The 27,082-nt window shown below is 42.4% G+C and overlaps 3 protein-coding genes across 5 annotated transcripts; 2 read left to right on the forward strand and 1 right to left on the reverse strand.

Annotated features, from left to right (window-relative positions):
• The first annotated feature begins 3,006 nt into the window (after positions 1-3,006).
• Positions 3,007-5,765, forward strand: smim19 (small integral membrane protein 19). 2 transcript variants are annotated; one of them, XM_085288039.1, is made up of 3 exons: positions 3,007-3,280; positions 3,441-3,565; positions 5,303-5,765. In XM_085288039.1, the coding sequence occupies exons 1-3, from the start codon at positions 3,147-3,149 to the stop codon at positions 5,377-5,379; spliced, it is 336 nt and encodes a 111-aa protein (XP_085144165.1). In that variant the 5' UTR covers positions 3,007-3,146; the 3' UTR covers positions 5,380-5,765. The 2 variants fall into 2 exon arrangements, with proteins under 2 accessions (XP_085144165.1, XP_085144176.1); XM_085288050.1 differs by lacking the exon at positions 5,303-5,765 and adding an exon at positions 3,759-5,295.
• Positions 5,766-6,315: 550 nt separating this feature from the next.
• Positions 6,316-17,043, reverse strand: pld7 (phospholipase D family, member 7). 2 transcript variants are annotated; one of them, XM_085288021.1, is made up of 12 exons: positions 16,908-17,043; positions 16,325-16,426; positions 12,981-13,877; positions 12,582-12,769; positions 12,293-12,473; positions 12,075-12,189; positions 11,860-11,987; positions 11,098-11,301; positions 9,752-9,891; positions 9,272-9,437; positions 9,077-9,176; positions 6,316-6,783 (listed from the first exon to the last, which is right to left on the reverse strand). In XM_085288021.1, the coding sequence occupies exons 1-12, from the start codon at positions 17,022-17,024 to the stop codon at positions 6,587-6,589; spliced, it is 2,535 nt and encodes an 844-aa protein (XP_085144147.1). In that variant the 5' UTR covers positions 17,025-17,043; the 3' UTR covers positions 6,316-6,586. The 2 variants fall into 2 exon arrangements, with proteins under 2 accessions (XP_085144147.1, XP_085144151.1); XM_085288025.1 differs by lacking the exon at positions 16,908-17,043 and adding an exon at positions 16,614-16,863.
• A 223-nt stretch (positions 17,044-17,266) lies between these two features.
• On the forward strand, positions 17,267-25,796 carry gpr137 (G protein-coupled receptor 137). The gene is made up of 8 exons (XM_085288032.1): positions 17,267-17,433; positions 18,701-19,177; positions 22,310-22,344; positions 22,454-22,694; positions 23,491-23,640; positions 23,736-23,861; positions 24,433-24,551; positions 24,666-25,796. The coding sequence occupies exons 2-8, from the start codon at positions 18,797-18,799 to the stop codon at positions 24,760-24,762; spliced, it is 1,149 nt and encodes a 382-aa protein (XP_085144158.1). The 5' UTR covers positions 17,267-17,433; positions 18,701-18,796; the 3' UTR covers positions 24,763-25,796.
• Positions 25,797-27,082: the final 1,286 nt, after the last annotated feature.

Consider the following 27,082-nt stretch of genomic DNA (forward strand, 5'->3'; position numbering starts at 1 on the left):
TCTACACGTGTGCTTATTTTGACTTGCAACTTCTGTAGAGGAGAGCATGACTCATCAAGTTATTCATCAGTTTGCAAATTCCAAGCACTTTTTATTGAGCGCTAAATCACTGTGATTTTTATTTTCCACAATAATTAACAAAGGAAAGAACACTTTGGCTTTTCACAGCTCATCAGCTGCTCCTTTGTGTAGTAAGTTCAGGGTGGAGATTGAGATCTTTTGGAGGGAATCCCATCAAGAAGAGGGATCAATGGACTTCCCTGTTTTGCCCAGCCCCAGAGCTCACTGGAGGAAAACCTCTGCATTAAATTTTAGTGCATATTTGTAATAAATACCTTTTAATTAGGTTATTCCAAATAAACAAAATTTCATTATTCTGATCATGGTACAAAGTCAACCTATGAAAAGTTAAAAATGAAAACTAGTGTCTTTCAAATATTGTACACTCAGACTGGATTTCATACAAGCAACAAATTTTTTACCCCTCAGCCATGAAAGGCTCATGTTGTCACTCCGCCGGTGAGGTGGGTGTGTGGGAGGCGTGGACACTTAAGTTTGTGATAAATTGCAAATGAGGCGTTTGAAATTAATACCAAACATGTATCTACTAAAAAAAACAAAAAACTCCAATGACTTCAAATGTCAGTGATGTCAGGTCAAGGTCAGAGGTCAGGTTTTCTGAAGATGCCAATGCGACGTCACATACATTCTGTCTGTGAAGTAGTCAGACTCGAACGTCAAGGAAGGTGGTAGGGAAGCAGACATTTCAGGTTTCCAAGGTGAGCAATTTATTTACAGTGAACTTAATTTAATGTAACTTAACAAAACTTCCTCCCCAAATAAACTCTATTAACAAACTGCAAATTAACATGGCTCTGGTAACACAGCTCACCTCTCCTGCATCTGGTAGAGACTGGCTTTAAATAGGGCCATCAATTTCCCTCCAATTGCCCAGCCAGTACCACTCACTCAACTGAGGCATCTAAAACTACACAGATGATCTAAAAACACAAAACCTCTACACACTTCTAACATGCACATTTACACAACTAAATGGCAGTATTAACGAAAGGAAAAACATTCAACAAATCCCTTTAAACCATAACACAAACAAAAGGAAGCATCTCTATGGAAAAAGAAACCCCTCCACTTGGTTTGACCTGCTGATGTCATATGTGACATCATCAGGACTTTAAAATGAGGAAATGCCAGGCAGGCGTTTCCTCACACCTGACCCTCATGAAGACTGAAAAGAAAAGCAAAGTAAATATGAACAAATGACTTAATCTGTAACATAATAAAATATAAAGAAACATGTAACTGAGTATTTAGCTTAATTTGCAGAATGTTTGATTTGCCGGCAACAAAACGCTTACACAAACAAACCCGGGATAGTGAGTGAAGCAATGTTACTTGACAAATGGCAAAACATAGTAAGTACATAGAAACGGAATAATGTGTACAATGTGTACAATGTGCAAAAAAAAAAAAAAAAAAAAGGTAAACACATATGGGACAAATGGAGAGCATTGCAACTGCTCCTCCACTTTGTCACACTGTCATCTACAGATCCGTATGCCCTAAAGTGCTTTTATGCTGATTGAGCCATGTTTATGATGCTAAAATTAAATTTTACTGAGTTGGTGCCGTGCAGCAGATTGGTTTAATTACAAATGGATAACTGATTTTACATGATTCAGTTAGATTTTATACATGTGAGACATATTAATCATCCCAGTTTACTTTGCATTTGTTTAACTCACTTAATGCTGCTGAGCAGCTTTTTCCAGAGGCTGAACAGGTCTGCTAACATTGTTGCCATTGTTATTTGTCAGTCTGTATATCCTCAGTTCTTTTCCTTGCCTCCCCTCCGGCCAGTCTGAGTCTCTCCCACCAAAGATAGGAGCAGAGGAGGTGAGGAAGGAGGTCAGTCAGCATCACTGTAGTGATGAGAGATGTTTACTTTGGAGCCTCATTTCAACGCGTGTCAGTTAAAAGAAGTGCGGCACCTGGTATCTCTCATTGTTCCTTTTGAAAAGTTTACCATTCTGTAAAATGGAACGATATCCTTTGGATTTTTGCCACACTTTCAAACGGTGAAGACCAGAAAGTTGGATCACCATCCTGATCTTTTTGCTTTTTGTTTCCCTCTATACAGCAAAGGTAACAACCACTACAGAAACATACACCTGTGTGTCTCTTCTGTCCTCCAGATATATTTTATGAAACGGCATTCTGTAAGATGGCAAACTGACATACTTATTTGGTCTCAAGAGTCAGAAAAGAGAGAAGGCAGGGCTGAAAAAATAAAAAACCCAACCTGTGACATTACATAAATGGATGAACAGATTGGAGGTTGGAAATCGGTGTGCTTTTACCTTTAGTAGTTCTCATTCATTATTTGCTTCCTCCTGTTGCAGTTGTGCTCATGAGTGAAATAACATATGTGGGTAAGATATAGCTTTTACTGATTTGCACATTTGGGGTGATGCTGACCTGATTTTCACCAAAATGAATCTGAATATATAGAACAATCATGCATAATGGACCTTCCATGACCTTCCAAGCTATATAGTTTGTCTTCCATATTTCCAACTATATCCATAATCACATACTGTGTATGCTACCATTGTATATAGTATTATCTTACTATTTTTCATTGATTGTACTTAATTGTATTTTTGTATTTCCTTCATATCTGTACCTGAGCTGAGGTGACGCAAAAATTTCCCCGTTGTGGGATCAATAAAGTCTTATCTTATCTTACAAGTAAAAACAAATACACGCTTGTAAAGTTCCCTTCAGGAAGGACAAATAACAGGAAAGGACCCAAAAAACAACACAGAATAAAATAAAACATTTTGTGCTGTAATAATTAATTTAATTCTCCAATCAAACCTGCATCAATGAATTAATTTCAGAATTGATTTTTTTTTTACTGGGTTGATAAGATTTGGGACTGTAGGGGGCAGCAGTGCGTCTAAACCGGAAGAGGAGCAACGAAGAAAAGAGAACTGATGTGACGTAGTGTTTACGCTACACAGTGGATTCGCGAGGACGTGTAGGCTAACGGGGCTAATTTAGAGGGTTTTGCTTCAAAATTGGATGTTTCTCCGTGTAGTTTGGTGGCAGTTTCCGCATTTTCCATGGGCGCTCACGGAGTTTTGGGAAACGAGCCCGACTCCATAGACTACTCTGTGCACGAAGCGTGGAACGAGGCCACGAATGTCTACCTGCTGGTGATCCTGGTCAGCTTCGGCCTGCTCATGTACGCCAGAAAGTAAGGACGCGTTTCTTAACCTTACCTCATAACGACTGTAAATAACTGGTTTGGCAGGTTAACATGTTACAGGTCAAACCGTGTGCTCGTTGATGATGTTCCCCTAGTTGTTTGCGGATAACGAGCACAGACTGACGCTGTTTGTTTACGTACGCTTTAGAAACAAGAGGAAGATCATGCGCATCTTCACTCTGCCTCCCACCGCGGGCAGCAGCCCGGAGCCCAACTTCTACGACAGCCTGCAGAAGGTCCGCCTGCGACAGCAGCTGGAGATGTACTCTCTGGGTGAGGATGCATGTGGGCTGATGTGGATTGCAGTGAAACTCGATTTGACGCTACAGTACTGTGCAAAAGTCTTGACCCGCTTCTAATTTCCTCTTACTTTACCAGGAAGATGGGAAATAAGGGTCGGGTCTGGGTTTTCCCCTTTTCTTTTACATACTCTTCATACTTTTCTCTCCCTCTTCTACTTGTCAAGATTCAAGGACCCACTCCACACCACGCCGAGATACGCCATGTTTTCAGCTAACCTCTCTGTGGGAATCGCCTTGTTGTTGCAAAAATACTATTTTACGCCGACCACACTGTTATTTGTAACCTTTTTTTTTCAGCTAAAGAAATGAAAACAAGGATGCTCCTAACACAGATACAATTAAAATTTGGTTCTTTGCCAAGTGGAGTCATCCATGAGTAAGATGCCTTTTTATATGCTTGGATCATTCGTAGGTCAGTGTTAAGTCGCTTAACAAAAAAATGAATAAATAAATACACGATATGGTACAAAGACTGGACCAATGCAAGTGATGTCCAAGGAATAGTGTTTTAATTGGTCAAAACAACTTTAAGAAATTACAAGAAATTGTCTCCATTGAAGCAAAACGGTAGGTGGCTCAAGACTTTTGCACAGTACTGTAGATGCTGCCTTTATTGAACTAAAATAAGGTTGCACAGCAAGTCAGTGAATATTGTGTGGCAAAGCCTTTAACATTACACTGGGTTGTGCTTGCTGGTGAGGCTATGGCTGGACGAAGCCAGACGGAGGTTTGATATTGAGTTGTTGTTTTTTTTTTTGTTGTTTTTTTTTTTTTTGTGTGTGTGTGTGTGTGTGTGTGTGTGTGACTGTTTTTCAGCCTTGGAGGTTTTGTTTTCCAGGTAAAACCTCTGCGATCATGCCTCCCCTACTTGTCTACAGTGAGCCTCTGTAGCACGTGCGTAATTCTAAAACACACCCCAGAGTTTAGATTCTATTGAGCTGAGCAGACTCATTTTATTGATTTATTGATTAGCATTCAAATATCTCACTGAATACAGAATAAAGATCTACCACAAAGCAAGAAAGCACGAGACAAGGCTAATCAAAAGGTATTGGCTGAATATGCTTATTACGCCAACCCTTTTAACAAAAGATCTTTCAGCATGCAGCTCATGTACAAAACAAAAACTTTCCACCTTAGATAAGTAACTATATTAAATTAAATGTCATTAATATAATCAAAGCAAAACAACCAAGAGTTTCAGTGTTATTATTTTGCTCTTTTCATTCTTGATTTATAATTTTTCTAATACTCTATTTTTAAACAACGAAAATAAACTGCACCTGTTCCACCAGTTAACTCCTCTAACAGAAACACTCTGCTTTATCTTTGTCCTTATGTTTTTTTTTGTTGTTGTTTTTTTTTTAAAGAAATCTGTTCCCCTTAAGTCGTATTTACCAAACAAAGAGCAAAAAAGTAACCTGAAATCACTGTAGTGTGAAACCAGATACTAACGTAGTCGAGCCTGTGTGTGCTGGCTCAGTGTGGGCTGCGTTAGATGGGGAAAAGTGGGGATTTTTTTTTTTTAAACTGAGTTATCTGGTGGCTCTTTTGTGTAATGTTTTCCTTCACATTAATAAAGACATTAATTCAACATTTCAAAATGGTGCATAAAACATTCACAAGAGTGTGGAAAGCCTGCTGGACGACCTGTAGATCTTCTGCTTATTGTAGTAACTCTCCGTCTGTCTCATGTCTCGCCTTCTAGCCAGGAAGTTTGAGCAGCAGCAGCAGCAACAACATCAGCAGGGCCAGTCAGACAGTGTGCAGCTCTCCATGGAGTGAGAGCCCGTCTTCAAGCTTCTCCTGCCCGTGGATATGAAAGGACTGGGATGGTTGCAGAGTTTGTGTAAAAAGAATCTGCACCCATCCTTGCTGCTTCATTCACCGTCTGACGTTTCATTTGTGCACGTGGAGCTGCTCCACAGCTACAAAACAAAGCTGTGGATGCTTTTGTACAGCTGGCAGCTAGCAGGTGTGCTGTCTCACACAACAGTGACACTAAGCAGGTGTGACGAGCTAAAGCTGGAACTGCAGCGTTCGACACTGACACAGGCTGTACATGGTTCATCCCATTTCTTCTTTTTTCCCAGATGTGTGCAGAGAAAAGATTCTTAAATGTGAAGATGAAGGCACATAAACCTGAAGTTAGTAGTTAGATTATTTGTAAATGCATCATCTGGATCTCTGTGGGTTTTGTTTTGAAATAGCTGCTTCAGTTCACGTATATAAAGATTTTTCCTTCTAGCATTGAGCTTAAGACAGCACAGATTCACTGTCAAATGAGTCGTTTGTCTGAAACAGGCTGTTGGTACAGCTCCTCAGTTCATCCACTGAAATAAACTCTCTCTGCTAGCTTTCATCCGATTGGCTGCCCCTCATAAACTAAAAACAGCATGAGGATGGCGCTTTGGCGCTCACAGCCAGAGGTGTGATGTCATAAGAAAGAGAAAGGGCTCTTGAGGAATCCAGAAAGATTACCATATTAGGTGTGTCCCCTCTCTGACATCATACAGAGCCAAGAGTAGAAAAGCCTGCTTGAAAGTGTTTAAAGCAGCCTGAAGCTCTTTGTTTGAAATGGCTGCAGGTGAAAGCTTGTACGTAATACCAAGCTAATTGTTTTGAAACTGCAATAGGTCACCTTTAACTTTGTGGAACACCATTATGATTTTGTAGCTGATTTCACACAATCATCATTATAATAAAGACGTCTTAAAGGTCTCCAGAATGTTGTTTTATTTATAATGTAACACACTTGTCACATCTGTCAGCATATTTCAGCTGCTGACAGAATATTAAAAACACCACAGAGAAATTAAAAAAAACAAAATAATGTGCTCTGAAAACGCAACTATATACAGAAAAAAGGCAGCCAGTCGGTAAACTGCAATAAAACAAACAGCCAGCGGATTCTGCATAGATGCAATAAAGTTCAAGTAGTAGCAGCAAGAAAGCATACAGCTCTTCTAAATGCGATGCGCTTTTGATTCCCTCAATGGCGCGGGCACACGTCCACGTCTTCAACGGGGAGCGTGGAGGCGTACTCAGACCCCCAGTCTCTGAGGAACAGCTCCTCTGCTTGGCTCTGCAGAGTCTGCTGGCCCGGTTTAACAGCAGAGCCCGTCTGGTTCACCACCAAGCCCACGCCAGCCGTGAACGCAAAGTAGTTTTCTGACCAGTTGGACGTCCCTGTGAAGAGAAGCAGTTTAACAAGCTGGACCACAGGAGACTCTGGGTGAGAGCTACAGTCTCCATTTATCGAATGCTTTTCTATACTTTCTGTCACACGTACACAAGTTTAAAACAATGTGATCAGACAGTTTTTTACTCTTAGATCTGTATGTTGTGACAGAGATTGGAAATACCTAATATGGTCATTTTAGAAGCCCCGCCCACCTGGTGTTTAAACCGTGGAGGATGGCTTTACAAGGAGAGCAGCTAAAACAATTAGAGGATGAAGCGCTGCACTAAGACTCAATATGTGATGAACAGTGTTGAGTAAGTAACTTTAAATTAGTAACTTAGTTACATTACTAGTTACTTCTATCAAAAGTAACTCAGTTACTTCAAGTTACTTTCAGAGTAACTAGTTACTAGGGAAAGTAACTTTGATTTAACTCAGAATTCTCTTGTTAATGTGTTGCTTCCGTAACTGGATACCCAGCCAGACTGCCAGTCTTCTAGCTTGCTTACTTGCCACAAGTGCACTGTGCCACCTACCAATAGAAAGGAAAAAAATAATGTGCACACTTCCACGAGAGAAATCCCACGCCTGATTCTATCCTAGCCATTCTATCCTCGCTTTTTACATCCAACACAAAAACTGCAGTCGTGTTGCTTTCGATTGTACTCAGAACTCGGAAATTCTGCCTTCTGAATAGGAAGATGTAGGCAACACCAGACTGCAGATGAGCTGCATACAGAGCTGGACTGGGACAAAAAAAAATCGTCCCGGGGAATTTGACTAGAGACCGGCCCACCATTATAGGAAAAATCATAAAGCCTTTGAATGAAAATAAACGCTGTTGTGACAGTGATGTACACTGTTCTGATGGTATATATGTATCAATCTATCAATCGTTTGTTGTAAGACTCAGATAATTATTTTTTTTAAAAGCTAGACATTTTAAATGAGAATAAGAAAAAAAAGTATTTCCCCTCTCCCTTTTAATGCCCTACATGGACCCCAGGCAACACTTTGCTAGACCCGCCCCTGCACAGTTACCAGCTGTCAGCTACTTAGAAAAGGATCCTGGTGTTATTTGTCTCTCAGAAACCGTTCATAACTTCCCTTCAACTCATTCATGTCACCTAAAAGGTAAACCTGTTTCTCCATCACAGCTCTGATGATTCAGTAAGGACATCTCCTGGTTTCATCTTCATGTTTCCCTCTCACCACATAACCAAACCATATCATGACCAGCAGATTTACAGCTGTGGCTCCAGCAAACATCAGCTGATACTAGAAATTAATATTAAATAAATTCTAACAACAGCTGATCAAGCTTAAACGTGCTGCTGTTGTTTAGCGCGACATGGTTTCCTCTTTCTGGCGCAAAGTGGGCGATAAATAAACAAGAGACAAAAGCCGATCAGCTGATCATTGATCAATTTCATGATTGAAGTAGAAACAGGAGAGGGAGGGAGAGAGAATGAGAGAAGAAGAGGCAGCTGTGCAGCAAAGACAGAATAAATCCAGCTTTGTGTCTTTTTCATTGTAGCTGAAGTCCGGGACAAACTGTGTTTCTTTTCACCTAAATACGAAACGCGTAATATTTTCTCTGAATACGAGACGATTCCGTTTTTTACAGGACGGTTGGCAACTCTAATAATTAACCTTATGAACAAAATAAAGTTCAACATCAGTAACATAGCACCACCCAGCTGTATAGAAACTCCGTCATGCTAGCTAGCACGCAGTACGAAAAAGTCAGCATAACAAAAATAAACTCCAACTAAACTTGGTTCATATCTGACCCAGATGGACTGCAGGTCATAACTTCTTACCTGAAGTTCAGTTCACCTGACACTCTCGGACCAGCGGCCGCTTCGGGTCTCTCCTCTTGCCTCCCCTTTCCTTCATCCACCTGCTGCCCTCCACCACTTGCTAATGTTATTGAATCTGTGGAAACTCCGCGATAGCCACCACACGAAGTAACGAGTAACGACCCTATCTAAATCCCAGTAACGCGTTCCTGGTTTTGGCATAATAACTAGTTACCGTGCTCGTTACCACAATAATAACGTAGTTACTGTAACGCGTTACTTAATAACGCGTTAGTCCCAACACTGGTGATGAATGCAAAGCTACTTTTGGAAAGTTCAAGAACAGAAACAGAGCTGAAATTGAGTATAATCGTTCCACTTTACAGACATTACCTACTAAATGTTAAAAGCTGGACACCTTATGCTGTTAAATTTTGCCTTTCACAGTTCAAAGGAGCTAAAAAGTGTTAAAATGTAGCCAGTGCTGGCAGCATACCTATATAGACCACTCTGTCTGTAACCATGTACTTGGCATGGTTGACTCGTGCAAAGGGAATCTTCTTCTGCTCTGCTGTTGAAGGCACTGTAAAGATTTTCTACAGATCATACAAAAAACGTTGCTTTAGAATCCGCCATGTCATCAGTGACTTAAAACGTTTCATGAAAAGAAAAATCAAATCTTCAAACGTACCACGTCAATGTCGCACGTCAGTGGATGCCTCCTGAGCACCTGCAGGGACTGCAGGAAGATGAACATGTCAGGAGAAGAATGCTCCCAGCAGCTGACCAGCAGTTGGACTCGCACGCCTCTGGTGCACGCCGCAGCACGCAGGGCCGTGTCGATGGCGGGCCAGAACCTGAAAATGAGAGACCAGGACATACTTTAAAGCTCTACAGCTTCCACAAGACACATCAGCACTTTTACTGTTTGATGCAGGCAGGTAGAAGCAGAACGAGCAAATTTCTTCCTCCTGAAATGCTCTCTGAGCGTGTGTACTTGATCTTAATGAGAGGCTGCTTTGTAAGCCAATCTTTTACCTTTTTAGTAAGTCGACATAACATTTTTTAACAGCATAACAGTAATTTCTGATTGTGTCTTGCATTAAGGTTGACTGACTTAAGAATCGCTATTAAATGACATGAACAGTGCAGCTGTGTGAGTGGAGTGTACCTGAGTGGCTCCGTGAACTGAGACAGTGGAAGGAAGTCCATGACAGAGATGTAAACGAATCCCTGAGCATCGTTGATGACAGACAGAATAGTGGACAGATCGTCAGAGCGGCCACGGGCTGAGATTTGTGGAGGGGCGCTCTGCAGAAAACAGACACAGCAGAAGCAATGATGATCAACAGAGCCAACACAGGAGGAAGAAAAGCCTGTGACAGCTGAGTGATGTCCTTATCTTGAGATTGGAATGGTGCAAAAGCAGTTTCAGACAAACATACAAATGTTGTTTTTTAGCTTTACACCAAAACATATTCAGGGCATAGTTACATTATGAAGATGATTTTATTTCAGGGGGCTAAACCAAAGTAAAAGTCCCAGAGTGCAATTGGTGTTTCTGTGAACCCACAACATGCAGCTAAAGGAGCTCTGGATACAAGAGCTCTATGAAACCTACACTTTTTTTTACATTCTTACAAAAAAAATAGTGCCCTGGTGATTGCAGACTCCTTTTTCATGGTAAAGAAAACCCGAGAGCACATCAGTCTTAGAGGGGTAAGCACAGAAGTAAGCATATCATTATCCAAGTCGAACATAAGAGGAATCTTGCAGAGAGTTCAGTACACCATGCAAACCAGCTATCGTAACAAAGACAGAAAGGGGAGATTAGACACAAACATCTACAAAAATCTGAACGAGCCCCAGAAATCCTGGTCCAGCATTCTCTGGACGAGGGAAGCTCAGATCAGCCTGCAACCGAAGGACAAAAGAAAAGAAACTGGAAGAGCTTGCCATCACCAGTGTGTGAATGTGTGCGTGAATGGGTGGATGACAGGTTGTGTAAAGCGCTTTGGGGTCCTTAGGGACTAGAAAAGCGCTATACAAATGCAGGCCATAAAACCACAGAGAAGGCTTGGAATGGTTTATGATCTGAAGTATGATGGCATGAACAGGGATGGCTTCCCGTGGCACTGGGCCACTAATGTGTATTCATGATGTAAAAGAAGGCAGTTAAAGACACACCATCTGTACAGATTTAGAAAAGAACAGCAAATTAAAATAATAATGAACAAAGATGTTGGTTTTAATGTTTCTCTCACTGACTAAAAGACTCCAAACAAACCACAGACAGCAGCTGTCTGTCTTTTTTGTTTACGGTATTCCTGATCAAATGTTAGGATATTCCCATTCGTTCAGTGTTGGGAATAAATCTGTTTGTCATTGAGCATTTAGTATGATGACGTAACATAGACTCAGCTGCCTGTGTCTATAAAACAAATAGCAATCGATGCAACACAGTTCCTGTAAAATGACAGCAGAACTCAAAAGGATTCCTCCTGAAAGGATACTCACAGAGAGGTAGACCTGAGCAGGGACCCCGTTGAACTTCAGATGCAGGGGCTTCTGGGAACTCGACAGGGCAGAGAGGCGAGCGGGCCAGTACGGAGGCAGGGAACCGTTTATCACACCGCCGATGCTCCAATACACCCCAAAGATCCGAAAGGCATCCTGAGCCAGGCAGCTGCAGTCCTCCACTGACAGACCCACCTCCTTCACCTTTGTTCAAGAGAGTCCACAGTCTGCATTAGCTCTGACACAGCACAGCCACTGTGCTAGTATGCACGATGTGTGGGCTGATACAGGGATGTAATTACTTCTTCTAAAGGGAAATGTATCATTTTCAGGTTTTAAAGCTGGACTCTGTATTTTTATTCATGGACTCCAGTAAAGCAGCTTTGCACAGTTCATGCTGGGCTTTGGTGTAGCTGCTCTTTTAGGGCCTCTCCCAGTTTACGTCTAACTGGCTGCCCCTCACCAACAGAGGGTTTAAATCAGCAGCTGAGCGGGGCTTCTGTGCCCATTGACAGAGCTGACCATATTAGAAATATTTCTTCTCTATGACAGCACAGAGGAAACAAAAACCATGAGACATCAGTCCTGCACTCTGTTGACACTAATGTACTTAAGCTGGGACGGATCTGTCTCCCTGCCCCACTTAAAAATGTTGTGTGGAGACTTCTTACTTGACATTACCCGACTAAAAACAGGGGGATTAGTGAGGATATCCATCTCTTATACAACCTATATATAATAGTTTAGGAGTTTGCACCATACCTGGCTTAGAGAGCGCCAGTCCATGTTAGCACTGCCCACATAGAAGTGCTTTTGGTCAACCACCCACAGCTTGGTGTGGACGATGCCTCCAGTAACGGCTTTGAGGTCCACCTCTCTGACCTCTGCACCTGCAACGGAAAAACAAAATAGCATGGGAAATTAATGCTGAAATTCCTTAAACATCCTATTCTGAAACACAAACCTGGCACTCTTACCTGTCCCAGCCAGGTCGGCTGTGTCGTGATTTGACTGTTGGGGGGCGTTGACAGCGATCTGGAGCTTTACACCTTTGGATTCAAGTTTCATCAGCTGCTCAAAGACCTTTCTTCCCTGAGAATCATGCGAGGCCATTAGCTCAGAGGCTTAAAGCTTCAGGTACAACCATCTGATGTGCCGCATTGTGAGACCTGAGTGTGCAGGTGGTTGTGCTCACCTGAGAGTCTGAGGATTCGTGCGAGCCCAGATCGCTGTCCCGCAGTGTGAAATAAAAAGCGGCGATGTGGACTGAGCTGTTGGCTCTGTCCAGCAGGTGCAGCCAGCTGTCTGCGATGCTCTTTCTGGACGAGGGGGAAGACTGGTAGAGACCGACAGGAATGCTTTCCACCAGGTGCACTCTGAACAACAAGGACCACATTCAGCAGTACATTAGTTAATCCTGACAGGTGAATATAATATTTCTGACATAAATAACTCAAAAATATCCAGTTGCTGATATCATTTACCGACAGTCAGTGCTACAGGGCTCTGGTAACAATCCAAAGCCCTCCAGCCAGTGCAGCTCCAGCTGAGCCGTGAGCTGGGACACGGACATGGGAAGCCCGTAGTGCCACACGTGGTGAGAGAACCCTCCGAGAAGCAGCAAGGTGGTGCTCAGGAAGCAGAAGAGGGTAAAACTGGGACATCCTGACCTCTGAAGGATGATAAGGGGAGAATTTATACACTCCAACAGGCTACATCACACTCACAGCTTAAGCATAGCATAGCATACTGTGATGCATACCAAAGCTGCTACTGCAGGGAGTGGTAGAATTCTGAAGAATTCCTAAATATGCCTCAGCTGAGACGATCAAGGAAACAGACGCCAGTGGAAGCTCTCAGTCTCAAACAGTGACATAACTCACCTTGGCTGACTTGGTTGCTTTCACTTTAGCGGGCGTCTTTGGTGCTGCAGCAGCGTCTGAGTCGGGATCTGCTTTTTTCTCTTCGAGCTTTGGGAACTTTGACTGGCTTATGAGTGGTTTACGATCCTCCTTCACTTCCTCTGATCTCTCACCAGCCAACTCATCCTCACATTCAGCTTCTGATGAAGATATACTGTCCCTCAAACCAGCTGTGTTCAGTGGCTCTGTCTCCCATGGAGGTTCTTCGTCCATTATAGCTTCCACTTGGCTGTCCTCAGGTGCTTGAAAGATCTCTGCAGACTTTTCAGAGTCTCCAGATGGAGTGAGGAGAATCCTGTCTTTAACTGCGGGGTCGTACGTCTCCGCTGGCTCCTCCCAGGGTATCTTGCTGGGGAAGCTCTCGCGTGGCAGATGTGTTGTAGGCCCATCTGGGGTGGTTTCTGAGGTTTTGCTCTTGACTTGCTCTGATCTGAGAGCAGGCCGGGGGCTTGCAGTCAGAAGAGGGGAGTGAACAGGTTGAGCAGCAATCAGAGGGGCGTGAGCTGTCGCAAGAGCCACTTCTGTCCTGCTGAATGTAGAAGGAGCCTCGAAGCCAATTTTGGGGGTGTGGAACAATGGCGCGGGGAGCGCTGTTTCTCTGGGATCAGGCGGCTTGGACTTTGAAGTTTCCAGACTTCCAAGTTTCTCAGGAGGCTGAGCATGGACTGGAGTGTCCTTTCTGGGAACCGGCAGCTCCGTGCTCTGACTGGCTCCAGCGGGTCGCTTCTGGAAAGTTGGGATTCTGGAGACTGGTTTCCCACCTTTGCGGTTCATGTCTTCTTTCTCCTCGAGGTCTTTTTTCAAACTCTTTTCGTCAGCTTGGAGACGGTCCAGCACAACACTGCAATCCTTCAGATCCTGAGGAAGATGAAATATCTGTTATAAATCTGTGTAATCATGTAGCACACACACACACACACACACACACACACACACACACACACACACACACACACATGAAGCAGGGATTCTGAATAGCTTCATGGCACACACCAAAGGAAACGTAACACCTACGGCTATCTAAAAAGCTAGCAGTGAATCACTGAGAGACTTTTCCAGTCTTAGTCTTCCTGCTCCCGCTGGCTCCCGTCAACATCAAAGCTCCCACACTGACTAGCTACACCCATTTAAAGCAGCTCTCCTGACTGGTGCGTGGCTGCTGTTGACTTGTTAATATTTGTTTACCTGCATGACACGAGCCTTACCGTGGCTACAGCATTGTTTGACCTGATATTCTCATGGCAGTCAGTGCTCAACATTAGCCTTGCTCTGCTCCACCTCTGCCTGCTCATTTTCATAAATACACTGACAGCCCAGTGGTCCAAAAGTGGGCGTGGCCACTCTACAGGTCACATTTTATGGATGCTACATTAACTTGCCAGTAAAATATATAGCAGTGCCCCCTACAAACAAACAAACACTTAGATACGTACCTGCGTTTCCAAACATACTTCATATTACACCCGTCAGCCACAACATTGAAACCCCTGCACTGATTTTAATGGGTCACTTCATTGCACTGGGTCATTGCATTAATGTAAACGATACTTTGATACACTGTTGAAAGCCAAGCACATTTGCAAAACATGTTCAGGAACAGCCGCCAGGCTCCCCAGATCTACACTTCCAGAAAGATCCTCACTTATTAAAGACAATGAAGACAATGTCAAACCATATATGCATTCCCGTATAGTAAGTGAGACCTGGTGCTAAAGTGACCCAGCTGTAGTTAATCAGTGTCACCCATTTCATGAAAACTGGCACATTATGAAACAAAACAACCTCCCCAAACTGTTGAGAACAGAAACTGTAAAACAATCACGCCTGGAAGAACGTTTCTGTCTTAAACAAACAGCAATTTGTCTCCTCCCTTTTATCAAAAGAGCTGACGATGCACAAGTGGTAAAGACACGTTTTTAAAATGTGCTGCTGGCATCAGCATCATCATGCATTTTAATGATAATAATAATAATAAATTTTATTTATGAGCACCTTTCAAGTCACCCAAGGACACTTTACAATAGGATAAAACACTTAGTAAAACAATGGCAGAATAAGAACAATAAAATAAAAGCACAAGATAAAATGAACAAACAGTGGATTCACAGTGAATATGCAGATTTGAACAGATGAGTTTTGTTCTGCTAATCCAGTTTAGGGTCACAGTTGGGTAGGAGCCAATCCCAACTGTGAAAGGGTGAGAGACAGGGTACACCCTGGACTGGTTGCCAGTCTATGTGGCAAGGCTCACACACAGAGACAGAACAGATTTGCACTCATATTTGCAACTACGGCCAATTAACCCAACATGCATGTCCGAGTATCCAGAGAGACCCCAGGCTTCAGCTTTTGCAGATATATTTGAACCCAGCAAGTTTCATGTTTTACAGTTGCCTTTATTTTAATTACAGAAATACTCTACTATTCTGCAATATTCATTTACTTTAAATTCAACTGTATTCATATAATCATCACAGCAACAGTCACCTCAAGGTGCATTATACTGGGGTCTTCTCTCTACAATAATACAGGGAGAACCCCAACAATTAGTCGACCCCCTATGAGCAAGCACTTGGCAACAGTGGGAAGGAAAAACTCCCTTTTAACAGGATGAAAATTCCAGCAGACCCAGGCTCAGGGAGGGGCAGCTTCTCTGGTTGGTGGTAAGGGGAAAAAGACAAGACAATAGGCATGCTGCTGAAGAGAGCCAGAGACTAATAATAACTAAAGATTAAATGCAGAATGGTTTATAAACACAGGTTGAGTGAAGAAAAAACACTTGGTGCACCGTGGCCCCCAGCAGCGGACGCCCATTGCAGTGTAACTAAGGGAGGGTTCGGGGGTCACCTGATCCAGGCATAACTATTAGCTTTATCAGAGGGAATGTTTTATAGAGTTTTAAGGAACCACAAGAATGCCAGCTGTCTGAGAACAAAGTGCTCTTTTGGGGTGATATGAGATATTTAAGAGAGAGATGAAAATAGATATAAGCCAGTATTGATTGTGACTATTCAATCTTCTGTTTATTACTAAATAAGCAACAGCTCTCTTCTCTGCCAGCAGGGCAAAGGAGGTTGAGACATTTCCGCACTGGCCTGCCAGTATTTCCCGGAAGCGGTTTTATGCAGCTGCAATGACACAAAGCAGGATATTTATACTGCAGGGCTGTGCAAATAGGAGCTCTGCCACACCCAGGAGGCCTCACAGGTGGCTCTGCTTTGCTCCCTCCCCCCACATCATGCGTGCACAGAACAATATCTGAAAGTGAGAGAAAGGGGGGTGTTTGTAGGTGAATTATAGCCTACCGTCAGATCTGCCTCCTCAGCAGCTTCCTCCTCCAGCTCAGCCTCACGTCTCTCCATCTCCTCCTGGAGCAGGACAAGCTCAGAGTCTGACTCGTCTGACTCCTGACAGGAGATATCGGTAACACCGTTAACGTTAACAAGCGATGGAATAAAGCACTAGTTGCTGCGTGCACTCTGCATTAAGTGTGTTAACCATTAAAGTAACAGAAAAGGGGAAGGAGATAATATGAAAGGTATTTTTTTGTTATTAACCACATATAAACATCCTAAGCTAGTTAAAAAAACTTACCATGATTAGAGACCTTTAACTAAGTTTTGGCTCGCACGCGGAGTTAGCTAAAACAATGCTAGCCGCTTAAGCAAATATTTATTGCGGTAAAAAAAAAAAAACTAAAGCAGTAAAGTTGGATGACTTAAGAGCAGTACGGCCTCTTTATAATCCTCGCTTAAGTATTCTACACGTATTAGCCAACTAACGTCTTCGCCGTTGACGTTAGCCAGTGAGCTACGTGGCCCACGATGAAGTTTGCAGCAGCGGAGGAAGAGGAGGCGGAAAGGAAAGGCTGAGTAATAGAAATCCCACCTCGTACGTAGCTCTCTCCTGCCTGCTCCTGGAGCTTCTCCTGGCTGTCGGTGTCGACGTCGGCAACTGTACCTCGCCGGGGCGGAGGGACTTTCTGGATCGCAGTACCATGGGCATCCTGGAGCACTTTTTTTTTTTTTAATAATGCAGCACCTTCGTGACTCGAGGCTTAACGGACGCTGCGGAGCGTTAACAGCGGGCTCGTTTGTCTGCGGTGCCGAGGAGAGCTCAGCGACACACCCGCTAAAGCTACGCTTCAGTTTATTTTTTGGGATATACTCACATTTATTAAAAACAAATCGATTGGGTCGTGTAAACAATCTTTAAATTGATTTGAATGCACCTACCTTCACGCCATACGTAAACAACAAATTGAAAAAACCGCGATTTCCTGTCTTCGCTGATTGGCGGTTGAAATCAAAACTGTGGCTCCTCCCACAAGTCTTGACTCACGTCACACAATGCGGAAACCAAAAAGGGATTACCGTCGTCGGCTGCACATCCCAGGAGTCCTTGCTCGCGAAAGGTAAGCGCTGTCTTTGTTATTAATAAATTATTGCGGGTGTCTTGCGTGTTTTATGGTTCTAATGAGGAAGCAGACGGCCTCTGACCGCTGGCAGTAGCAACACTTCACATTAGCGCTGGCTCACAGTTACTTTCAGTTAGCCTGGCTGTGGCTGAAGACCCTGAGCGGAACAGCCGGTTGTTTATGCTTTTGTAAAGCTCAAAGGAACCTCAAGAGCATAAAAGCAAATCAATTACATAACGGAAGTGTGACAGAATGTGGCCGATTGTTGCTGTTACTGTGTTATGCTGCTTTAATGTTCTGCTGTTATCATTAATAACAACTGCATGACTGATTGAAAAGATATAGTTTTGTGGAAATCGGATTCGATTTTTCTTTCGAGGTTAGATATTTTATATCACAGTACTACAATATGAATCAAAGGCTTGGACACTACTGACCACACAGGCCACTACTTGGTCGACTGATCTACTTTGCAGTATGTTGTTCTGAAAACCGAGGCAAAAATCATCTTCCCATTGAACTTTTTTGTGTTTTTCTGCCTCTTTGAAGCTAAAATAGAAAGAAAGTGTGCTTTATTGGTCCCCGTGGGGAAAAATCCCTCTCTGCATTTAACCCATTCACTCAGTGAAGCAGTGGGCAGCCACTGGGCGCCCGGGGAGCAGTGTGTAGGGACGGTACCTTGCTCAGGGGTACCTCAGGGTAGTTGTTCAGGGGAATCGAACCCCCGACCTTCCGATCATGGGGCCACCACTCTACTTACTGAGCTATCCCTGCCCTGTAGGCAGGAAAACACATGAGATATTAATGGAAAGCCCAGGATGTCCTCTATTAAGTACATCAGGACTTAGTAGGGTAGCTCAAATAATCAAAAGATGTAGACCAAAAACAAATGTCTATTACAGAGGACATAAATGAATAAGCTAGTTCTCAGGAGGATATATTTATTTCTTTTTCCTCGTAATGATTTCTGTTACAAGCACAGTAGTTGTAAACGTGCCTGCATGTCACCTGAGGCAAGTGATTTGGAGAGGGCCTGTTATCACATGAGAACGCTGCGTGTGATAACATGCAGTGTTCTCATCATTCTTCTTGATCAAACAGCCCACACAAAAGGATGGAGGTGTATTTTAGGCCACTGTCCTACTGTGTGAAGGGATATGATCAAGGTACACAGGGGTGACACTGAGGATAGGTTCTCTGATCACATTTGTGTTATCAAGATTGTTTTTTTCCCCATCTTCTAACTTCTTGTTTTTTCATTCAGGTCTCATGTAATCCCCTCTGACAGAGAAGATAAGCTTTGGTTCTCTAATGATGATGATGATGACAATGCCAGCTATTTAATCACATCAGTAGTCCAATGGAAGCCCCAGTTACAGCCACCCCTCCTGCCAACTCCTCCAATTCGCCATCCCCGGCCCCCCTGCGTCCTGCTGTCGCCCCCTCGGTCCAGCTTAGCTTTACCGTCCTCTACACCACTTTGTACGCCGGGCTCTTTGTGGTGGTGTACGTGCAGCTGTGGCTCCTCTACATCTATGGACACAAGCGATGGAGCTACCAGAGCGGCTTCCTGTACCTCTGTCTGCTGTGGGCGGCCCTTCGCACCACCTTGTTCTCTTTTTACTTCCATGATGCCCTGCAAGCCAACCACCTCCCCGTTGCAGTGTTCTGGCTCCTCTACTGCTTCCCCGTTTGCCTGCAGTTTTTCACTCTCAGCCTCATTAACCTGTACTTCACTCAGGTAAGGTTGAAGGGATGTGGATGGGGAAACGTTCTTAAAAATCTTGTGTCATTTAGAAAATGTTGCTCAGAATGTAAAAAGAGTTGCTCTGGTACAGCCGTGGTGATAAAAGCACAAATAAAACTAGTCAGAGGAAAACACAAGAGCCCCTTACAGTGGATCATGTGTCCTCAGCTACAGCGCCACATTTTTTTTCCAACAATATCTTTATTATTTTTTACATTTTAATGACTTGCAAACAGTCCAACATTCTAAATACTACATGAACATACACTCCTCTCAGACAGCAAAAAGAAAGCAACAAAGTCGTCAGATTTGTCACTCCGTTAAAGGCCTAAATTTGTCATTATCCCAAATCAAATGTCATTGCCCTCAGTCCTCGTCCTCCTCAGATAATACAAATCCTTCTACAAAATTTACAAATGGTCTCCACACCTTCTCAAAAACATCCAATTTCCTTTTCAGTATACATGTTATCCGCTCCAATGGCAAAGCCACCATCATTTGTTTTATCCACTGTGTGATACTCGGTTCCCTTGTTTTTTTCCATTTTAGTGTGATTAATCTTTTTGCTTGTAACAAACCCATATCAATAAACATTCTGTCACTTTTTGTGTACCTCATGTTTTCTGGGTACAATCCCAGAATAAGGAAGCCAGGATCCAAAACAACCTCTTTGGATAATATTTGTTTGATAGTTTGTGTTACTGCAGCCCAAAAGGATCCTATCTTCCTGCAGTCCCAAATACAATGCCAAAAGTTACCTTTATCTTCATTACATTTATTATAAGTGTCTGGAATATTAGAGTTGTACTTATTTAATTTTTCCGGAGTAACATATATTCGCATTAACCATTTGTATTGCAGCAACCTTAGTCTAGAATTAATAGTTTGTTTATGAGCTTTTGCGCAAACCAATGCCCATTGTTCCATGGATATGTCCTTCTTTAAATCATTTTTCCAGGCGTTCAACCTTCCCAACGAATTGTCAGATGTTTTGGACCTAATCAATTTATATATTTCTGATATTGCCCCTTTTTTTGATCTGCTTTTGCTAATTATGTCTTCCAATTCTGATTTTGGTGGTTTGGTGCAGGTATTATTTTGATTTGCTCGAATGTAACTTCTAATTTGGAGATATTTGAAAAATTGCTTTCTATCTATATTATATTTATGTCTAAGCATATCAAAGGAAATATCTTGAGAATCTGTTGCATACAAATCTTGGATTTTTTGTAGTCCTTTAATTGACCATTGTCTAAAAACTTCATCCTCTCTTCCTGGTCTGAAATCCTGGTTTCCCCACATCGGTGTAAACTGTGACAATACAACAGGTTCCTTCATATATCTTTTTACACCATACAACACTTGGACCATGTTCTTTACCATTGGATTTTTTGCCTTTTTAATCAAGTTTATTGCTGTGTCTGAGAAAAAATATAAAGGTAAAGGTGGATACATCTGTCCACTATCTCTGTTATTTCTTTAGAAAGTCTTTCATAGTCATTTTCCACGATCTCACTTAATTTGGGCGAAATCATTATTCCTAAGTACATAAAGTCCTTTACTGTCTTAAAATGAGATGTTACTATGGGTGGGTTTTTCCTTTCTTCTTCATTTAGTAATAAAACGGATGATTTAGATTTGTTAATGACATACCTGATATTTGACCAAACTCCCCTATCAATCTAAGCAGAGCAGGTATAGATTCTGTTATTTTAGAGAGATATACTATTACATCGTCTGCGTACAACGAAATCCTATGTTCTACTTCATTTACCATAATTCCTGTCAATGATAAACTCGAACGTAGGGCTATAGCTAATATAAACAACAGTGGGCTTATCGGTGAGCCTTGTGGACATCCCCGTTTCACCCTTATTAGTTTAGAGATATTTTTGTTTGTCAAGATTTCAGCAGTTGGATTTGAGTGTAATAATTGTATCCATCTTCGAAACACATCTCCATAACCAAATCTAGTCAGAACATCAAAAAGATAAGGCCACTCGACTCTATCGAATGCTTTTTCAGCATCCAGTGAGAGTAAGGCCCTCTCTGAAGAATTGTTTAGTCCGTTTATAATGTTAAAGACTTTTCTTACATTATGTAGACCTTGGCGCCCCAATATGAAACCGTTTTGATCTCTTTGAATTACTGAGGGGAGAATATCTTGCAGACGTGTTGCTAATATTTTACCTAACACCTTAAAATCAGAATTAAGTAAGCTTATCGGCCTCAAATTTTCACATTCATTACTCGGTTTTCCTGGTTTAGGTAACAAAATGATTAGTGATCCTGTTACTGATTTAGGGAGACTTCCTTTGCTTAATGATTCCTGATACATTTCCAATAGCGGTTTCATTAATTTACTTTTAAATTTTTTATAAAAATCAATTGGGAATCCATCTGGTCCAGCTTTTTTACCTGATCTCATATTGTTAATTGCCCTGCTTATTTCCTCTTCGATGATTTCTGCATCTAATTGTTGTTTTACATCGTCAGCGATAGTAGGAATATTTATTTTATCCAGAAACGCATTTCTGGAGTTTTGATCTGATCTATCCTGGGATTCATAAAGTTTTTCATAATAGTTTCTAAACTCCTTGTTTATTTCAGTCGGATCCATTATCATTTCCCCTTTGCTGTTTATAATCGACGTTATATTTTTCTGCACTTCCAATTGTTTAATTTGCCATGCCAATATTTTTCCAGGTTTCTCTCCTTGTTCATAAAAAGACTGATTTAATCTCAAAATGTTCGAAGCTGCTCTATCTCAGCGCCACATTTTTATTCTTGGTCTTTACATGATTCACAATTCAAAATAACCACTGTTCATTTTAAACTGGAGCCTGGTGCAGCCGTTCAAGTAATCTACTGTGAAACATGATGTTGTAGCTCCTTTCCCTTTCACGCAACTTCCTTCTAATTGATCGTATTAAAAAAAAGGCTAACAGCTCTTGTGACTATTATGCTCGTGCCACAGACTTCAAAGAAGTATAACAGGACTGACTACTCGGCTGTGTTACCTGCAGTTCTGCCCCCATCAGATCTTAATCAAGCCTGTTGTGTTTTGAGCAGGATGCATTCTTTGTGTCTTTATGTTTATGTGGGTGTCTTTGTGTCTTTGTGCAGGTATTAGTGAAAGTGAGAGAAGTGGACAGAGGGCTGTAAGTTTTACATCATTTTCCTGTTGTTAAATCTAGAAAAGCGCCTCGTTATGTTATTGTTATGAGCCCTAATCGTCCCGATTGGACCCCCTGTATGTATGTTCCTCAGGTGGGCAGCAAGGTGTTTGTACGGTGCGCTGAACGCCATCTTCTTCTGCGTCAACGTGGTGTGCGCTGCACTCGGGGAACGAACCAGCGATGGCGAGAGGGGAGAGCGCACCTGGAATCTAGTCCTGGTTCGAGTTGTGGTCAACGACTTGCTCTTCATCCTGGAAGCAGTGCTGCTGGCCTCCACGCTGTTGCTCCTGACCCGACACTCGCGGTCCGCCAGCATCCACCTGATCAGCAGGGTGTGTTCAACGTTGTTCCCCAGAGAGAAAAATAGGGATATGCTAATCTTGCACTCACTATTGACTTCACTGCACTGGAGTTTATACTCAACGAACGATGCATCTGCAGCTCAGATGTGTCTAGACAAGCTAGCTGTTTAAGAAAGGAAATCTCGTGGTATCTACTCAAAGTATGTCAGTATCAGCATCAAACATGAAGAAGTGGTACTGAGCCAGCCCTGATGAACCGAGCCAAGTTTAACAGCAGCACACGCATGATTAAACTCATGTTTAGTCCTGAGCTGCTTGGAAAAACAATGCGTGTCATGTCTCCAGTCTGAGAAGATCACGGGACTGACATCACTTTGACATCATCGGGGTTATCTCAGCTTGAGCTGCTACACTACATATCTCCAACAGATCGTTTTAGGTGTTGCGTTAAAGGCAGCGAGGCTCCTTTTTAGCTACACAAAAGACATTTCCTCAGGTGAGAGGTGAGACGTCTTCACGAGAGCCTACAAAGAAGTCCAGTTACCTTCAGCTCAAGTGCTTAAAACTACCAGAACCTGGATCACAGACAACCTGCACCAATGTCTGTAACAGATCTGTGTAATAAGCACTGAGATGCATTATGGGAACTGTAGGATCCAACATTACTTGAGTGATATAATGGATGAAAGCAATGTTGAGCATAGCCAGAAAAAAAATGTGATGCTGGACACAGAAAAGCCAGGATACTACCATAAAGAGCGATGGGGATGTCTGTATTTTGACAGTACTCCAGGCTAACTTTGTTTTTATTTTTTAACCTGACCAGGGGACCACAGTGTGGCGTACAGCAGCACTGGGAGGAGCAGTGATCTTCCTGTTTGCCAGCAGAGCCTGCTACAACCTGACTGTCCTGTTTCTGTCCCAGAAGTATCGGGTGGAGTCCTTTAACTATGATTGGTATAATGTCTCTGACCAGGTAAGGATCCAGTACCAAAGCCTTCATGTCTGCTTAACAACTTTGGACAATTAAGGTGCCCCTAAAGAGCACTTTCTGCACTTACTTGTTTTAAGGCGGACTTGGAGAGTGAACTCGGCGACAGGGACTACCTGGTCTTCGGTGCCATTCTCTTCATGTGGGAGCTGCTTCCAACTGGCCTCCTCATCCTTATCTTCAGAGTTCGCCGGCCTGCTCAAGAGGTAAATCTAGTGGATGTGAAAGTAATGTCCCGAACTAAAAATCTACTAATGACACCTGAGACTGTATTAAATACAATTATTTACTGCTTTATTACTCAAAAAAATAGTGCAAAATCACAACAGCAGTCGCCTCAAGGTGCTTTATATTGGAAGGTAAAGACCCTACAGTAATATAGAGAAACCGCCAACAATCATATGACCCCCTGTGAGCAAGAACTTGGCAACAGTGGGAAGGAAAAACTCCCTTTTAACAGGAAGAACCCTCTGGTAGACCGGGCTCAGAGTGGCAGCCATCTGCTGTGACCGGTTGGGTTCAAAAGTGGGAGACAGAACAGAAGACACGCTGTGGAAGAGATCCAGAGATTAATTATAACTAATGCTCTTCCTCCCATTCTACTTTTAAGTAACCACAGAACCTAAAAGTAAGCCCGCAGACTGAGAGCGAAGTGCTCTAATGGGGTGATATGGTACACTGAGGTTTTTAAGATAACATAGGGCCCGATTATTCAAGACCTTGTGTGTAGGGAAAAGGATTTTTAATTCGAAACATTATTTCATCTCATTCTCACAGAACAGCATCATGGCTATAAACAACAGGGTCCTGCCTCGGCCGTACTTCTTTGACGACCCTCAAGGCAGCGATGAGGACATACCCGCTCCATGGGCCAATGGTTCAAATTCAAACATAAGGTACAAGCACCACAAAATCTGATACACGCAGGTCATTACCTTAAAGCTGATCACAGGGTTTCAGAAGTGTGAGAAGAGCTCTCATCTTCTTCTTTTCTTGCTTTTTCCCCACAGCTGGTACGGATCAGAGACCGCGCCGCTCCTATTTGCCAACAATCCTCCAGACCAGAACCACCAGCACCACACTCTGTATTCCACTCCTCAAAACTGACCCCCCCCCCTCCCCGAGTTCTTGTTTCCTTGATGACATTTAACTCAAAGACAAGCCGCTCTCTCTCCTAGACACACTCACAGCCAGTAGTCCCTCACTGTGTGAGCAAATTTGCACTGAAAAGTCTCAGGAAATCATCACCAAACAGTGAATATGCACCTTCTATTTTTCTAAAGAGACTGTATTTAAAAAGTTCTTCCTCATTTAAAGGGAACAAGCTATGTAGAAACAGACCAAACTGACTTAAACTGGCCAGTACTGCTCTCTCATGAAGATCATACTGAGCTACAGCCACAGGTTGACTTCACACACATGCCATTGTTCAATTTTGGAGAGACCCTTGCCATTTCCAAAGAAGAGGATGGCACACGCGGCCTCATTTGCATTCCTGTCGGTGTGATGTCAATGCTAAGTTCAGTGAAGTTAAACAGCGACTTTTTTTTTTTTACAGGCTCACATGTGATCGTTTGTCTTGTAGACAGACTGTTTCTTTTTGGTGTTTGCAGCTAAGTACTGTTTTTCAGACCAGGGATGTCCTTGGCCTGTACACTGCTGCTGGTATAGTTTTCTTTCATCTTTTTTAAAGGCCAGTGTTTGCTCCCATGTCTGTAAAAAGTTGCATCGTTTAAATATTTCTAAGTTGACTGAAGTCCTTATTGGATCTCTAAGTTTAACTTATTTTATAACTGTGGGTCTACCTGTAATTAGAGTTGGAAATCAAACGCGACTCACCCTTTGCGACTTTTATGCAAAAAAAACAACTTCCTCATAGTCTGTCACTCACCTGTGGTTTGGACTTATCCACGTGACAGGTATGTACTGTCCATGCTACAGACCAATAACAACATCAGAATAAACCTGCTGGGCATGTTGCTGAGCAGAAAATCTATGTGGTAGAAATTCTGTATCTACAGTGGTGCTGTTATGCATTTTAGCCCTGTTACTGTGAAGGGTATGTGACTCGCTCTTTGAAATTCAGGACTCCTTTTGTCTTTTATGTAATTGTTGACTGATAAAAAATAATAATCTAAAAAGACTCACTGTGCCACATGCATTACTTAGTGCTTCAGTGTAAGGGTCCGCAACTGCTTTGGGGTTTTCATCACAAATATCAAGTCCACTAAGTCTGAAAACATGACCAACACCTAACTAAAGATGCATGTTAAATAATTCTTCCATTAATTATCTGGATGAATATTGACCATGGACTGTATGAAAAAGAAAACAAAGCTGCAGATGAGTTTGGAAAGTGGAGTCAGCATTAAAGTGTTTTAAAACCTGCATTCTTTTTAATGGCCAGCAGGGGGCGATGACAATGGCTGTCAAAAAGATGTTCTGAAGTCTTGGAAAATGGCCCTCTGATCATTTTTGGGCTCAGTGACTAGTTTCAGCTAATAGACTAAAACATGAAATTAATTTAGTAAATTATTGGTCCTAGTAGTAGAGCTGGATGGATCAATCCAAATATCTATACTATTAATACCAGTGCTGATATGGTTATTGGATTGATACTAGCACAATAGGATCAATACTTTATTTCTAGAGTCCCAGAACCTCGAGTAATGTCACTGACATGTGTCATCATGGCATGATGGGTTGCTGTTTTAAAAAATGTTATAATCTTATTCCCTTAATAAATGGAACCATTTGACCTGCACTGGAGCAGACTGGGTTTGCAATGATGCAGATGTTTCCCAGTACAAAGTAAAACCAGGGTTAACCCCAAATTTATCTGGATAAGCCAAAATTCTGCTTTGTAGTGCAGGCCTCTGGTTTCAAACCACCAAGACGTGAAACCAAACGCTTCAAGCAGCACTTTACAAGCTGATGTGTGATAGTACAGCAGCCATCTTTCGTATACAGTCTGTGCCTAACATCTATAGATAATGACTGGACACAATACCAGTGTTGTTAAACCTTCAGTCACTGTTATATCGTACATGGTGGGAAAAGAATAAATGCCTGACAAGAGTTTGCAGTTGTACAACACACCAACTGCACATAAAGGACAAGTGAACCTTAAGATGCAGTGCTGACATCCGAGTTTTTCCTCAATGATTCTGGCTAATGCCCGACTTTCAGATACCAGAAACACGAAAACATTTTAGCCTGATTGAACTCAGCGTTAAAAGAAATGTTGTGCAGTAGTTCTGTCTAGGGATGGGTACCGGTATCCGGTGCCATGATGGCACCGGTTCTGACATAAACGGCAGTAACCAGACCGAAAAGCAGCGCACATTTCGGTGCTTTTTTTTTCCTGAGCTGTGATACACTTTAGATTCTAGCCAATCATTTTACGTTTCCGAGGATAGTAGGCGGG

The sequence above is a fragment of the Mchenga conophoros genome, linkage group LG2 (genome assembly GCF_057382185.1).
Source record: "Mchenga conophoros isolate Kocher_MC1m ecotype Shallow Benthic linkage group LG2, M_conophoros_male_GT1.1, whole genome shotgun sequence".
Lineage (NCBI taxonomy): Eukaryota > Metazoa > Chordata > Actinopteri > Cichliformes > Cichlidae > Mchenga > Mchenga conophoros.

Bases quoted from the DNA above. Each gene is read 5' to 3' on its own strand.
- smim19 (XM_085288050.1), top strand. From the start codon at position 3,147: ATGGGCGCTCACGGAGTTTTGGGAAACGAGCCCGACTCCATAGACTAC. The intron at 3,281-3,440 runs GTAAGGACGCGT...CGTACGCTTTAG, and splicing joins CTGCTCATGTACGCCAGAAA to AAACAAGAGGAAGATCATGC. The intron at 3,566-3,758 runs GTGAGGATGCAT...CTACTTGTCAAG, and splicing joins GCTGGAGATGTACTCTCTGG to ATTCAAGGACCCACTCCACA.
- pld7 (XM_085288021.1), bottom strand. From the start codon at position 17,024: ATGCCCATGGTACTGCGATCCAGAAAGTCCCTCCGCCCCGGCGAGGTA. The intron at 16,427-16,907 runs GTGGGATTTCTA...ATCTCCTGTCAG, and splicing joins AGGAGAGAGCTACGTACGAG to GAGTCAGACGAGTCAGACTC. The intron at 9,177-9,271 runs GTACGTTTGAAG...TATGATCTGTAG, and splicing joins TGACGTGCGACATTGACGTG to AAAATCTTTACAGTGCCTTC.
- gpr137 (XM_085288032.1), top strand. From the start codon at position 18,797: ATGGAAGCCCCAGTTACAGCCACCCCTCCTGCCAACTCCTCCAATTCG. The intron at 22,695-23,490 runs GTGTGTTCAACG...TAACCTGACCAG, and splicing joins GCATCCACCTGATCAGCAGG to GGGACCACAGTGTGGCGTAC. The intron at 24,552-24,665 runs GTACAAGCACCA...TTTTCCCCACAG, and splicing joins GGTTCAAATTCAAACATAAG to CTGGTACGGATCAGAGACCG.